Consider the following 16,302-nt stretch of genomic DNA (forward strand, 5'->3'; position numbering starts at 1 on the left):
GGTAGAATCTATTGACTTGTAAGTGATCTGAACTTTTCATGATGATAGCACTTTCCTAAGGGGGTCAAACCATGTCCCAAAGGTCACCGGATCTGGTGTCAATTTAAAGTAGTCCAGTTACACATTTGTGGGCTTATAACTTGGCTTCTGAATGTCCTAGAAAGATCAGGTTTGTTTTAGTGTACTCCAATCAACAGCCCCTACAACCTCAAAAAGGAATGGAGTCATTAGCACTTATGGTTTTTAAATGGCACCCAGAATTATGTTGCACGAAGCACAATTTCACATCATTCTGGGTCCATTTGTGTGAAAACAAGGTCCAATCAGGCTGAAACGTTACAAGAAGGTAGAATCTATTGAGTTGTAAGTGATCTGAATGTTTCATGATGATCGCACATTCCTACTGGGGGTCAGACCATGTCCCAAAGGTCACCGGGCCTGGTGTCACTTTAAAGAAGTAGTCCAGTTACACCTTTGAGGGCTTATAACTTGGCTTCTGAATATCCTAGAGAGGTCAGGTTTGTTTTAGAGTACTCCATTTAACAGCCCCCATTACCACTAAAAGGAATGGAGTCATTAGCACTTATGGTTTTTAAATGGCACCCAGAATTATGTTGCACAAAGCACAATTTCACATCATTCTGGGTTCATTTGTGTGAAAACAAGGTCCAATCAGGCTGAAACGTTACAGGATGGTAGAATCTATTGAGTTGTACTTGATCTGAACGTTTCATGATGATAGCACTTTCCTAAGGGGGTCAAACCATGTCCAAAAGGTCACCGGATCTGGTGTCAATTTAAAGAAGTAGTCCAGTTACACATTTGTGGGGTTATAACTTGGCTTCTGAATGTCTTAGAGAGATCAGGTTTGTTTTAGTATACTCCAATCAACAGCCCCTACAACCACAAAAAGGAATGGAGTCATTAGCACCTATGGTTTTTAAATGGCACCCAGAATTATGTTGCACGAAGCACAATTTCACATCATTCTAGGTCCATTTGTGTGAAAACAAGGTCCAATCAGGCTGAAACGTTACAGGAAGGTAGAATGTATTGAGTTGTAAGTGATCTGAACGTTTCATGATGATAGCACTTTCCTAAGGGGGTCAAACCATGTCCCAAAGGTCACCGGATCTGGTGTCAATTTATAGATGTAGTCCAGTTACACCTTTGTGGGCTTATAACTTGGCTTCTGAATGTCCTAGAGAGATCAGGTTTGTTTTAGTATACTCCAATCAACAGCCCCTACAACCACAAAAAGGAATGGAGTCATTAGCACTTATGGTTTGTAAATGGCACCCAGAATTATGTTGCACGAAGCACAATTTCACATCATTCTGGGTCCATTTGTGTGAAAACAAGGTCCAATCAGGCTGAAACGTTACAAGAAGATAGAATCTATTGAGTTGTAAGTGATCTGAATGTTTCATGATGATCGCACATTCCTACTGGGGGTCAGACCATGTCCCAAAGGTCACCGGGCCTGGTGTCACTTTAAAGAAGTAGTCCAGTTACACCTTTGAGGGCTTATAACTTGGCTTCTGAATATCCTAGAGAGGTCAGGTTTGTTTTAGAGTACTCCATTTAACAGCCCCTATTACCACTAAAAGGAATGGAGTCATTAGCACTTATGGTTTTTAAATGGCACCCAGAATTATGTTGCACAAAGCACAATTTCACATCATTCTGGGTTCATTTGTGTGAAAACAAGGTCCAATCAGGCTGAAACGTTACAGGATGGTAGAATCTATTGAGTTGTAAGTGATCTGAACGTTTCATGATGATAGCACTTTCCTAAGGGGGTCAAACCATGTCCCAAAGGTCACCGGATCTGGTGTCAATTTAAAGAGGTAGTCCAGTTACACATTTGTGGGCTTATAACTTGGCGTCTGAATGTCTTAGAGAGATCAGGTTTGTTTTAGTATACTCCAATCAACAGCCCCTACAACCACAAAAAGGAATGGAGTCATTAGCACCTATGGTTTTTAAATGGCACCCAGAATTATGTTGCACGAAGCACAATTTCACATCATTCTAGGTCCATTTGTGTGAAAACAAGGTCCAATCAGGCTGAAACGTTACAGGAAGGTAGAATCTATTGAGTTGTAAGTGATCTGAACGTTTCATGATGATAGCACTTTCCTAAGGGGGTCAAACCATGTCCCAAAGGTCACCGGATCTGGTGTCAATTTATAGATGTAGTCCAGTTACACCTTTGTGGGCTTATAACTTGGCTTCTGAATGTCCTAGAGAGATCAGGTTTGTTTTAGTATACTCCAATCAACAGCCCCTACAACCACAAAAAGGAATGGAGTCATTAGCACTTATGGTTTGTAAATGGCACCCAGAATTATGTTGCACGAAGCACAATTTCACATCATTCTGGGTCCATTTGTGTGAAAACAAGGTCCAATCAGGCTGAAACGTTACAAGAAGGTAGAATCTATTGAGTTGTAAGTGATCTGAACGTTTCATGATGATCGCACATTCCTATAGGGGGTCAAACCATGTCCCAAAGGTCACCGGGCCTGGTGTCACTTTAAAGAAGTAGTCCAATTACACCTTTGATGGTTTATAACTTGGCTTCTGAATGTCCTAGAGGGATCAGGTTTGTTTTAGTGTACTCGTATCAACAGACCCTACAACCTCAAAAAGGAATGGAGTCATTAGCACTTATGGTTTTTAAATGGCACCCAGAATTATGTTGCACAAAGCACAATTTCACATCATTCTGGGTTCATTTGTGTGAAAACAAGGTCCAATCAGGCTGAAACGTTACAGGAAGGTAGAATCTATTGAGTTGTAAGTGATGAGAAGGTTTCATGATGATAGCACTTTCCTAAGGGGGTTAAAACATGTCCCAAAGGTAACCGGATCTGGTGTCAATTTAAAGAAGTAGTCCAGTTACACATTTGTGGGCTTATAACTTGGCTTCTGAATGTCCTAGAGAGATCAGGTTTGTTTTAGTGTACTCCAATCAACAGCCCCTACAACCTCAAAAAGGAATGGAGTCATTAGCACTTATGGTTTTTAAATGGCACCCAGAATTATGTTGCACGAAGCACAATTTCACATCATTCTGGGTCCATTTGTGTGAAAACAAGGTCCAATCAGGCTGAAACGTTACAAGAAGGTAGAATCTATTGAGTTGTAAGTGATCTGAACGTTTCATGATGATCGCACATTCCTACTGGGGGTCAAACCATGTCCCAAAGGTCACCGGGCCTGGTGTCACTTTAAAGAAGTAGTCCAGTTACACATTTGTGGGCTTATAACTTGGCTTCTGAATGTCTTAGAGAGATCAGGTTTGTTTTAGTATACTCCAATCAACAGCCCCTACATCCACAAAAAGGAATGGAGTCATTAGCACCTATGGTTTTTAAATGGCACCCAGAATTATGTTGCACGAAGCAATATTTCACATCATTCTGGGTCCATTTGTGTGAAAAGAAGGTCCAATCAGGCTGAAACGTTACAGGAAGGTAGAATCTATTGAGTTGTAAGTGATCTGAACGTTTCATGATGATAGCACTTTCCTAAGGGGGTCAAACCATGTCCCAAAGGTCAACGGGCCTGGTGTCACTTTAAAGAAGTAGTCCAATTACACATTTGATGGCTTATAACTTGGCTTCTGAATGTCCTAGAGGGATCAGGTTTGTTTTAGTGTACTCCAATCAACAGCCCCTACAACCTCAAAAAGGAATGGAGTCATAAGCACTTATGGTTTTTAAATGGCACCCAGAATTATGTTGCACAAAGCACAATTTCACATCATTCTGGGTTCATTTGTGTGAAAACAAGGTCCAATCAGGCTGAAACGTTACAGAAAGGTAGAATCTATTGAGTTGTAAGTGATGAGAAGTTTTCATGATGATAGCACTTTCCTAAGGGGGTTAAACCATGTCCCAAAGGTAACCGGATCTGGTGTCAATTTAAAGAAGTAGTCCAGTTACACATTTGTGGGCTTATAACTTGGCTTCTGAATGTCCTAGAGAGATCAGGTTTGTTTTAGTATACTCCAATCAACAGCCCCTACAACCACAAAAAGGAATGGAGTCATTAGCACTTATGGTTTTTAAATGGCACCCAGAATTATGTTGCACGAAGCACAATTTCACATCATTCTGGGTTCATTTGTGTGAAAACAAGGTCCAATCAGGCTGAAACGTTACAGGAAGGTAGAATCTATTGAGTTGTAAGTGATCTGAACGTTTCATGATGATAGCACTTTCCTAAGGGGGTCAAACCATGTCCCAAATGTCACCGGATCTGGTGTCAATTTAAAGAAGTAGTCCAGTTACACATTTGTGGGGTTATAACTTGGCTTCTGAATGTCTTAGAGAGATCAGGTTTGTTTTAGTATACTCCAATCAACAGCCCCTACAACCACAAAAAGGAATGGAGTCATTAGCACCTATGGTTTTTAAATGGCACCCAGAATTATGTTGCACGAAGCACAATTTCACATCATTCTAGGTCCATTTGTGTGAAAACAAGGTCCAATCAGGCTGAAACGTTACAGGAAGGTAGAATGTATTGAGTTGTAAGTGATCTGAACGTTTCATGATGATAGCACTTTCCTAAGGGGGTCAAACCATGTCCCAAAGGTCACCGGATCTGGTGTCAATTTATAGATGTAGTCCAGTTACACCTTTGTGGGCTTATAACTTGGCTTCTGAATGTCCTAGAGAGATCAGGTTTGTTTTAGTATACTCCAATCAACAGCCCCTACAACCACAAAAAGGAATGGAGTCATTAGCACTTATGGTTTGTAAATGGCACCCAGAATTATGTTGCACGAAGCACAATTTCACATCATTCTGGGTCCATTTGTGTGAAAACAAGGTCCAATCAGGCTGAAACGTTACAAGAAGATAGAATCTATTGAGTTGTAAGTGATCTGAATGTTTCATGATGATCGCACATTCCTACTGGGGGTCAGACCATGTCCCAAAGGTCACCGGGCCTGGTGTCACTTTAAAGAAGTAGTCCAGTTACACCTTTGAGGGCTTATAACTTGGCTTCTGAATATCCTAGAGAGGTCAGGTTTGTTTTAGAGTACTCCATTTAACAGCCCCCATTACCACTAAAAGGAATGGAGTCATTAGCACTTATGGTTTTTAAATGGCACCCAGAATTATGTTGCACAAAGCACAATTTCACATCATTCTGGGTTCATTTGTGTGAAAACAAGGTCCAATCAGGCTGAAACGTTACAGGATGGTAGAATCTATTGAGTTGTAAGTGATCTGAACGTTTCATGATGATAGCACTTTCCTAAGGGGGTCAAACCATGTCCCAAAGGTCACCGGATCTGGTGTCAATTTAAAGAGGTAGTCCAGTTACACATTTGTGGGCTTATAACTTGGCGTCTGAATGTCTTAGAGAGATCAGGTTTGTTTTAGTATACTCCAATCAACAGCCCCTACAACCACAAAAAGGAATGGAGTCATTAGCACCTATGGTTTTTAAATGGCACCCAGAATTATGTTGCACGAAGCACAATTTCACATCATTCTAGGTCCATTTGTGTGAAAACAAGGTCCAATCAGGCTGAAACGTTACAGGAAGGTAGAATCTATTGAGTTGTAAGTGATCTGAACGTTTCATGATGATAGCACTTTCCTAAGGGGGTCAAACCATGTCCCAAAGGTCACCGGATCTGGTGTCAATTTATAGATGTAGTCCAGTTACACCTTTGTGGGCTTATAACTTGGCTTCTGAATGTCCTAGAGAGATCAGGTTTGTTTTAGTATACTCCAATCAACAGCCCCTACAACCACAAAAAGGAATGGAGTCATTAGCACTTATGGTTTGTAAATGGCACCCAGAATTATGTTGCACGAAGCACAATTTCACATCATTCTGGGTCCATTTGTGTGAAAACAAGGTCCAATCAGGCTGAAACGTTACAAGAAGGTAGAATCTATTGAGTTGTAAGTGATCTGAACGTTTCATGATGATCGCACATTCCTATAGGGGGTCAAACCATGTCCCAAAGGTCACCGGGCCTGGTGTCACTTTAAAGAAGTAGTCCAATTACACCTTTGATGGTTTATAACTTGGCTTCTGAATGTCCTAGAGGGATCAGGTTTGTTTTAGTGTACTCGTATCAACAGACCCTACAACCTCAAAAAGGAATGGAGTCATTAGCACTTATGGTTTTTAAATGGCACCCAGAATTATGTTGCACAAAGCACAATTTCACATCATTCTGGGTTCATTTGTGTGAAAACAAGGTCCAATCAGGCTGAAACGTTACAGGAAGATAGAATCTATTGAGTTGTAAGTGGTCTGAACGTTTCATGATGATAGCACTTTCCTAAGGGGGTCAAACCATGTCCCAAAGGTCACCGGATCTGGTGTCAATTTAAAGAGGTAGTCCAGTTACACATTTGTGGGCTTATAACTTGGCGTCTGAATGTCTTAGAGAGATCAGGTTTGTTTTAGTATACTCCAATCAACAGCCCCTACAACCACAAAAAGGAATGGAGTCATTAGCACCTATGGTTTTTAAATGGCACCCAGAATTATGTTGCACGAAGCACAATTTCACATCATTCTAGGTCCATTTGTGTGAAAACAAGGTCCAATCAGGCTGAAACGTTACAGGAAGGTAGAATCTATTGAGTTGTAAGTGATCTGAACGTTTCATGATGATAGCACTTTCCTAAGGGGGTCAAACCATGTCCCAAAGGTCACCGGATCTGGTGTCAATTTATAGATGTAGTCCAGTTACACCTTTGTGGGCTTATAACTTGGCTTCTGAATGTCCTAGAGAGATCAGGTTTGTTTTAGTATACTCCAATCAACAGCCCCTACAACCACAAAAAGGAATGGAGTCATTAGCACTTATGGTTTGTAAATGGCACCCAGAATTATGTTGCACGAAGCACAATTTCACATCATTCTGGGTCCATTTGTGTGAAAACAAGGTCCAATCAGGCTGAAACGTTACAAGAAGGTAGAATCTATTGAGTTGTAAGTGATCTGAACGTTTCATGATGATCGCACATTCCTATAGGGGGTCAAACCATGTCCCAAAGGTCACCGGGCCTGGTGTCACTTTAAAGAAGTAGTCCAATTACACCTTTGATGGTTTATAACTTGGCTTCTGAATGTCCTAGAGGGATCAGGTTTGTTTTAGTGTACTCGTATCAACAGACCCTACAACCTCAAAAAGGAATGGAGTCATTAGCACTTATGGTTTTTAAATGGCACCCAGAATTATGTTGCACAAAGCACAATTTCACATCATTCTGGGTTCATTTGTGTGAAAACAAGGTCCAATCAGGCTGAAACGTTACAGGAAGGTAGAATCTATTGAGTTGTAAGTGATGAGAAGGTTTCATGATGATAGCACTTTCCTAAGGGGGTTAAAACATGTCCCAAAGGTAACCGGATCTGGTGTCAATTTAAAGAAGTAGTCCAGTTACACATTTGTGGGCTTATAACTTGGCTTCTGAATGTCCTAGAGAGATCAGGTTTGTTTTAGTGTACTCCAATCAACAGCCCCTACAACCTCAAAAAGGAATGGAGTCATTAGCACTTATGGTTTTTAAATGGCACCCAGAATTATGTTGCACGAAGCACAATTTCACATCATTCTGGGTCCATTTGTGTGAAAACAAGGTCCAATCAGGCTGAAACGTTACAAGAAGGTAGAATCTATTGAGTTGTAAGTGATCTGAACGTTTCATGATGATCGCACATTCCTACTGGGGGTCAAACCATGTCCCAAAGGTCACCGGGCCTGGTGTCACTTTAAAGAAGTAGTCCAGTTACACATTTGTGGGCTTATAACTTGGCTTCTGAATGTCTTAGAGAGATCAGGTTTGTTTTAGTATACTCCAATCAACAGCCCCTACATCCACAAAAAGGAATGGAGTCATTAGCACCTATGGTTTTTAAATGGCACCCAGAATTATGTTGCACGAAGCAATATTTCACATCATTCTGGGTCCATTTGTGTGAAAAGAAGGTCCAATCAGGCTGAAACGTTACAGGAAGGTAGAATCTATTGAGTTGTAAGTGATCTGAACGTTTCATGATGATAGCACTTTCCTAAGGGGGTCAAACCATGTCCCAAAGGTCAACGGGCCTGGTGTCACTTTAAAGAAGTAGTCCAATTACACATTTGATGGCTTATAACTTGGCTTCTGAATGTCCTAGAGGGATCAGGTTTGTTTTAGTGTACTCCAATCAACAGCCCCTACAACCTCAAAAAGGAATGGAGTCATAAGCACTTATGGTTTTTAAATGGCACCCAGAATTATGTTGCACAAAGCACAATTTCACATCATTCTGGGTTCATTTGTGTGAAAACAAGGTCCAATCAGGCTGAAACGTTACAGAAAGGTAGAATCTATTGAGTTGTAAGTGATGAGAAGTTTTCATGATGATAGCACTTTCCTAAGGGGGTTAAACCATGTCCCAAAGGTAACCGGATCTGGTGTCAATTTAAAGAAGTAGTCCAGTTACACATTTGTGGGCTTATAACTTGGCTTCTGAATGTCCTAGAGAGATCAGGTTTGTTTTAGTATACTCCAATCAACAGCCCCTACAACCACAAAAAGGAATGGAGTCATTAGCACTTATGGTTTTTAAATGGCACCCAGAATTATGTTGCACGAAGCACAATTTCACATCATTCTGGGTTCATTTGTGTGAAAACAAGGTCCAATCAGGCTGAAACGTTACAGGAAGGTAGAATCTATTGAGTTGTAAGTGATCTGAACGTTTCATGATGATAGCACTTTCCTAAGGGGGTCAAACCATGTCCCAAATGTCACCGGATCTGGTGTCAATTTAAAGAAGTAGTCCAGTTACACATTTGTGGGCTTATAACTTGGTTTCTGAATGTCCTAGAGAGATCAGGTTTGTTTTAATGCACTCCAACCAACAGCCCCTACAACCTCAAAAAGGAATGGAGTCATTAGCACTTATGGTTTTTAAATGGAACCCAGAATTATGTTGCACGAAGCACAATTTCACATCATTCTGGGTCCATTTGTGTGAAAACAAGGTCCAATCAGGCTGAAACGTTACAAGAAGGTAGAATCTATTGAGTTGTAAGTGATCTGAACGTTTCATAATGATCGCACATTCCTATTGGGGGTCAAACCATGTCCCAAAGGTCACCGGGCCTGGTGTCACTTTAAAGAAGTAGTCCAGTTACACCTTTGTGGGCTTATAACTTGGCTTCTGAATATCCTAGTGAGGTCAGGTTTGTTTTAGAGTACTCCAATTAACAGCCCCCATTACCACTAAAAGGAATGGAGTCATTAGCACTTATGGTTTGTAAATGGCACCCAGAATTATGTTGCACAAAGCACAATTTCACATCATTCTGGGTTCATTTGTGTGAAAACAAGGTCCAATCAGGCTGAAACGTTACAGGAAGGTAGAATCTATTGAGTTGTAAGTGATCTGAACGTTTCATGATGATAGCACTTTCCTAAGGGGGTCAAACCATGTCCCAAAGGTCACCGGATCTGGTGTCAATTTAAAGAAGTAGTCCAGTTACACATTTGTGGGCTTATAACTTGGCTTCTGAATGTCCTAGAGAGATCAGGTTTGTTTTAGTGTACTCCAATAAACAGCCCCTACAACCTCAAAAAGGAATGGAGTCATTAGCACTTATGGTTTTTAAATGGCACCCAGAATTATGTTGTACGAAGCACAATTTCACATCATTCTGGGTCCATTTGTGTGAAAACAAGGTCCAATCAGGCTGAAACGTTACAAGAAGGTAGAATCTATTGAGTTGTAAGTGATCTGAACGTTTCAAGATGATCGCACATTCCTATAGGGGGTAAAACCATGTCCCAAAGGTCACCGGGCCTGGTGTCACTTTAAAGAAGTAGTCCAGTTACACCTTTGTGGGCTTATAACTTGGCTTCTGAATATCCTAGAGAGGTCAGGTTTGTTTTAGAGTACTCCAATTAACAGCCCCCATTACACTAAAAGGAATGGAGTCATTAGCACTTATAGTTTGTAAATGGCACCCAGAATTTTGTTGCACAAAGCACAATTTCACATCATTCTGGGTTCATTTGTGTGAAAACAAGGTCCAATCAGGCTGAAACGTTACAGGAAGGTAGAATCTATTGAGTTGTAAGTGATCTGAACGTTTCATGATGATAGCACTTTCCTAAGGGGGTCAAACAATGTCCCAAAGGTCACCGGATCTGGTGTCAATTTAAAGAAGTAGTCCAGTTACACATTTGTGAGCTTATAACTTGGCTTCTGAATGTCCTAGAGAGATCAGGTTTGTTTTAGTGTACTCCAACCAACAGCCCCTACAACCACAAAAAGGAATGGAGTCATTAGCACTTATGGTTTGTAAATGGCACCCAGAATTATGTTGCACGAAGCACAATTTCACATCATTCTGGGTCCATTTGTGTGAAAACAAGGTCCAATCAGGCTGAAATGTTACAAGAAGGTAAAATCTATTGAGTTGTAAGTGATCTGAACGTTTCATTATGATCGCACATTCCTATAGGGGGTCAAACCATGTCCCAAAGGTCACCGGGCCTGGTGTCACTTTAAAGAAGTAGTCCAATTACACCTTTGAGGGCTTATAACTTGGCTTCAGAATGTCCTAGAGAGATCAGGTTTGTTTTAGTGTACTCAAATCAACAGCCCCTACAACCTCAAAAAGGAATGGAGTCATTAGCACCTATGGTTTTTAAATGGCACCCGGATTTATGTTGCACGAAGCACAATTTCACATCATTCTGGGTCCATTTGTGTGAAAACAAGGTCCAATCAGGCTGAAACGTTACAAGAAGGTAGAATCTATTGAGTTGTAAGTGATCTGAACATTTCATGATGATCGCACATTCCTAGAGGGGGGGGTCAAACCATGTCCCAAAGGTCACCGGGCCTGGTGTCACTTTAAAAAAGTAGTCCAGTTACACCTTTTTGGGCTTTTAACTTGGCTTCTGAATATCCTAGAGAGGTCAGGTTTGTTTTAGAGTACTCCAATTAACAGCCCCCATTACCACTAAAAGGAATGGAGTCATTAGCACTTATGTTTTTTAAATGGCACCCAGAATTATGTTGCACGAAGTACAATTTCACATCATTCTGGGTACATTTGTGTGAAAACAAGGTCCAATCAGGCTGAAACGTTACAGGAAGGTGGAATATATTGAGTTGTAAGTGATCTGAACGTTTCATGATGATCGCACATTCCTAAGGGGGTCAAACCATGTCCCAAAGGTCACCGGATCTGGTGTCAATTTAAAGAAGTAGTCCAGTTACACATTTGTGGGCTTATAACTTGGCTTCTGAATGTCCTAGAGAGATCAGGTTTGTTTTAGTATACTCCAATCAACAGCCCCTACAACCACAAAAAGGAATGGAGTCATTAGCACTTATGGTTTTTAAATGGCACCCAGAATTATGTTGCACGAAGCACAATTTCACATCATTCTGGGTTCATTTGTGTGAAAACAAGGTCCAATCAGGCTGAAACGTTACAGGAAGGTAGAATCTATTGAGTTGTAAGTGATCTGAACGTTTATGATGATTGCACATTCCTATAGGGGGTCAAACCATGTCCCAAAGGTCACCGGGCCTGGTGTCACTTTAAAGAAGTAGTCCAATTACACCTTTGAGGGCTTATAACTTGGCTTCTGAAAGTCCTAGAGAGATCAGGTTTGTTTTTAGTATACTCCAATCAACAGCCCCTACAACCTCAAAAAGGAATGGAGTCATTAGCACTTATGGTTTTTAAATGGCACCCAGAATTATGTTGCACGAAGCACAATTTCACATCATTCTGGGTTCATTTGTGTGAAAACAAGGTCCAATCAGGCTGAAACGTTACAGGAAGGTAGAATCTATTGAGTTGTAAGTGATCTAAACATTTCATGATGATAGCACTTTCCTAAGGGGGTCAAACCATGTCCCAAAGGTCACCGGATCTGGTGTCAATTTAAAGAAGTAGTCCAGTTACACATTTGTGGGCTTATAACTTGGCTTCTGAATGTCCTAGAGAGATCAGGTTTGTTTTAATGTACTCCAACCAACAGCCCCTACAACCTCAAAAAGGAATGGAGTAATTAGCACTTATGGTTTTTAAATGGCACCCAGAACTATGTTGCACGAAGCACAATTTCACATCATTCTGGGTCCATTTGTGTGAAAACAAGGTCCAATCCGGCTGAAACGTTACAGGAAGGTAGAATCTATTGAGTTGTAAGTGATCTGAACGTTTCATGATGATCGCACATTCCTATAGGGGGTCAAACCATGTCCCAAAGGTCACCGGGCCTGGTGTGACTTTAAAGAAGTAGTCCAGTTAGACCTTTGTGGGCTTATAACTTGGATTCTGAATGTCCTAGAGAGGTCAGGTTTGTTTTAGAGTACTCCAATTAACAGCCCCTATTACCCCAAAAAGGAATGGAGTCATTAGCACTTATGGTTTTTAAATGGCACCCATAATTATGTTGCACAAAGCACAATTTCACATCATTCTGGGTCAATTTCTCAGAAAAAAGCTTCAATCAGGCTGAAACGTCACAGAAAAGTAGAATCTATTGAGTTGTAAATGATTCCTGTGTTTCATGATGATAGCACATTCCTAAGGGTGTCAAATCAGGTCATAAATGTCACCGGATCACTTGTTCCTTAAAGGCGATGTTCCAAACACCTTTGGGGGCTTATAACTTAGCTTCTGAATGTCTCAGAGAGGTCAGGTTTGTCTTAATGTACTCCATTCAACAGCCCCTATTACCCCAAAAAGGAATGGAGTCATTAGCACTTGTGGTTTTTAAATGGCACCCAGACTTATGTTGCACGAAGCACAATTTCACATCATTCTGGGTCCATTTGTGTGAAAACAAGGTCCAATCAGGCTGAAACGTTACAGGAAGGTAAAATCTATTGAGTTGTAAGTGATCTGAACGTTTCATGATGATAGCAATTTCCTAAGGGGGTCAAACCATGTCCCAAAGCTCACCGGATCTGGTGTCACTTTAACGAAGTAGTCCAGTTACACCTTTGTGGGCTTATAACTTTTCTTCTGAATGTCCTAGAGAGGTCATGTTTGTTTTAGAGTACTCCATTCAACAGCCCCTATTACCCCAAAAAGGAATGGAGTCATTAGCACTTATGGTTTTTAAATGGCACCCAGAATTATGTTGCACGAAGCACAATTTCACATCATTCCGGGTCCATTTGTGTGAAAACAAGGTCCAATCAGGCTGAAACGTCACAGGAAGGTAGAATCTATTGAGTTGTAAGTGATCTGAACGTTTCATGATGATCGCACATTCCAATAGGGGGTCAAACCATGTCCCAAAGGTCACCGGGCCTGGTGTCAATTTAAATATGTAGTCCAGTTACACCTTTTTGGGCTTATAACTTTTCTTCTGAATGTCCTAGAGAGGTCAGTTTTGTTTTAGAGTACTTCAATTCACAGCTCACACAACCCCAAAAAGGAATGGAGTCATTAGCACTTATGGTTTTTAAATGGCACCCAGAATTATGTCTCACAAAGCACAATTTCACATCATTCCGGGTCCATTTCTCAGAAAAAAGCTTCAATCAGGCTGAAACATCACAGAAAAGTAGAATCTATTGAGTTGTAAATGATTCCTGTGTTTCATGATGATAGCACATTCCTAAAGGCGTCAAATCAGGTCATAAAGGTCACCGGATCACTTTTTCCTTAAAGGCGGGATTCCAAACACACCTTTGGGGGCTTATAACTTGGCTTCTGAATGTCTCAGAGAGGTCAGGTTTGTCTTAGTGTACTCCATTCCACAGCCCCTATTACCCCAAAAAGGAATGGAGTCATTAGCACTTATGTGTTTTAAATGGCACCCAGAATTATGTTGCACGAAGCACAATTTCACATCATTCTGGGTCCATTTGTGTAAAAACAAGGCCCATTCAGCCTGAAACGTTACAGGAAGGTAGAATCTATTGAGTTGTAAGTGATCTGAACGTTTCATGATGATCGCACATTCCAATAGGTCAGAGATCACTAATAGGCGGACCTGGGTCCGGATCCGGACCGAAATGCTGTCTGGTGTGGACCCGAGCCTAATGCCAAAATAAAGTTCGCCTAATTTTATAACCGCTTCTGGCCGGTGCAGCTATTGCATTCTTTACGGTAGTATTCTAGCATCCACGAACACCCACAGGCCAATTGTGCGCGAGTTTAGTCAGACCACGTGACACCAACAAGCCAATAACATGTTTTATTCCTGCCAGAAAATACAGGCGATACGTAGCGAAAATAAACGGTTCAGACGCCGGAGAGAAGGAGAGCAGCGAAGAGCAGAAATTCGAACAGAGAAAACGAGAGATTCAGGCGGAGAGCGGTGGAAAGAAGGAGACATTCAGGCTAAGAGCAGCGACAAGGAGAGATTCAGGTGTAAAGGACGAGGAATTCAGTTAGAGAAAAGGAAAGCGGCGACAGGCGACAAGGAGAGATTCAGGCGGGTGAGACGGAGAGAAGTAGAGAAAGCAGAAATGGCAGCCTCTAAAAAACGGAAAGTGGACAGCGAAAATAGAGCATTTAATCCAGAATGGACAGAGTCATTTCTCTTTGTTCTTCCCACTGGTGGCACAAAACCTGTTTGTCTCATATGTTCAGAAACAGTGGCACTTATTAAAAGTGGCAATGTGAAACGCCATTATGAGACAAAACACAAATGTTTTGAAGAAACATATCCCCTCAGATCAGAAGTAAGATCAGAGAAAATACGTAGTCTCAAAGCCCAATATGAACAGTCCACCAGGATCCTGAGCCACACGTTCACTGCTCAGCAACGAGCCCATGAGAGTTCCCTCAGAGTTTCTTGGATTTTGGGTCAGCACAAAAAACCATTTACTGATGGAGAGGTTGTCAAAGAGTGTATGACAGCAGTTGCTGAAACACTGTTTGAAGCAAAAGAAAAACAAGAAGTTTGTGAAAAAATAAAGCAAATCCCCATATCAGCATCATCTGCTACAAAGAAAAGTGAAATACTGACTCAGGATGTTGTAGCCCAGCTAGATGAAGCCATACAGAAGGCACCATGTGTAGGTTTGGCTGTGGATGAGTCCACTGACGTGTGTGATAATGCTCAGCTGTTGGTTTATGTGAGGTTTTATTACGCAGAGCAGAAAGCATTCTATGAAGACCTGCTGGGTATTACTCCTCTTCAGACCAGCACAACAGGAGAGGACATCTACCTGGCCATTATGGAGATGTTGGCAAAGAGAGGAATTGAGCCTTCAAAAGTGATTTCGATAACTACAGATGGAGCCCCTGCTATGATAGGGAGAGAAAAGGGAGCTGTAACAAGAATGAAGAAAGACAACCCTGACCTCTTAACCTACCATTGCATTATTCATCAATCTGTCCTCTGTGCCTCCCTGTCAGATGAGCATGCTGAGGAGATGACTTCAGTGATGAAAATGATCAACTTTCTTAGAGCGTCCTCTTCCTACCAGCATCGCATGCTTAGAGAATTCCTCAAAGAAGTTGATGCCAATGCTGATGATCTTCTGCTGCACAACAATGTGAGATGGCTCAGCAAAGGCAGAGTTTTAGCACGCTTTTGGGCCATTAGGAGGGAAGTAGCATCTTTTTTGGCAGAGCTAAAACATCATAAGGCAACACAGTTTTCTACATTTCTATAAAATGAGAAGCAGATGGACAATGTTGCCTTTTTGGTTGATATAACTTCACATCTAAACGAACTGAACTTGAGGCTACAGGGCAAGGACAATTCCATTTGTGAACTAATGACAGCTGTCCGTGCCTTTCAGAGAAAACTTGAAATGTTCAAGGAGGACTTGCAGGAAGACTGTGTCCACTTCCCAGCAGTGCAGGAACAGGTTCAGGGACAGCGAGATGTCTCGTCGTTTGTTGTCTTCATTGATAAACTTATTGCTAACTTCAGCAATCATTTTGATAGCTTCAGCATTGGCCAGCAGCTCACCATGTTCATTCAGAATCCATTCCTCATCACAGATGTCAGGAGCTTCTCAAAGGAAGCCACACAGCATTTTAAATGGGTCAATGCCAGGGATCTTCAGATGGAGTTAGTTGACCTCCAAGCAAACTTGGCCATGAATGAACTGTCTGCCAGGACTGACCCTTCCTCATTCTGGCTCCAAATGGTTCCTGAGACAGCTTTCTCACATCTAAAGAAAGTAGCCTTGTACATCCTGACCATGTTTGGTTCCACCCACAACTGTGAGGCAGCGTTCTCCACAATGAACATTATAAAAAACAAATATCGTTCCAGGCTCACCAATGAGCATCTCCACACATGCATGAGGATGGCTCTG

At 41.4% G+C, this 16,302-nt stretch overlaps 1 protein-coding gene across 1 annotated transcript; it reads left to right on the top strand.

Annotated features, from left to right (window-relative positions):
- The first annotated feature begins 14,013 nt into the window (after positions 1-14,013).
- Positions 14,014-15,824, top strand: LOC139071434 (SCAN domain-containing protein 3-like). Its single transcript, XM_070553898.1, has 2 exons — positions 14,014-14,393; positions 14,460-15,824. The coding sequence occupies exons 1-2, from the start codon at positions 14,215-14,217 to the stop codon at positions 15,646-15,648; spliced, it is 1,368 nt and encodes a 455-aa protein (XP_070409999.1). The 5' UTR covers positions 14,014-14,214; the 3' UTR covers positions 15,649-15,824.
- The last annotated feature ends 478 nt before the right edge of the window (positions 15,825-16,302 follow it).

This window comes from Nothobranchius furzeri, chromosome 8 (genome assembly GCF_043380555.1).
Source record: "Nothobranchius furzeri strain GRZ-AD chromosome 8, NfurGRZ-RIMD1, whole genome shotgun sequence".
NCBI lineage: Eukaryota > Metazoa > Chordata > Actinopteri > Cyprinodontiformes > Nothobranchiidae > Nothobranchius > Nothobranchius furzeri.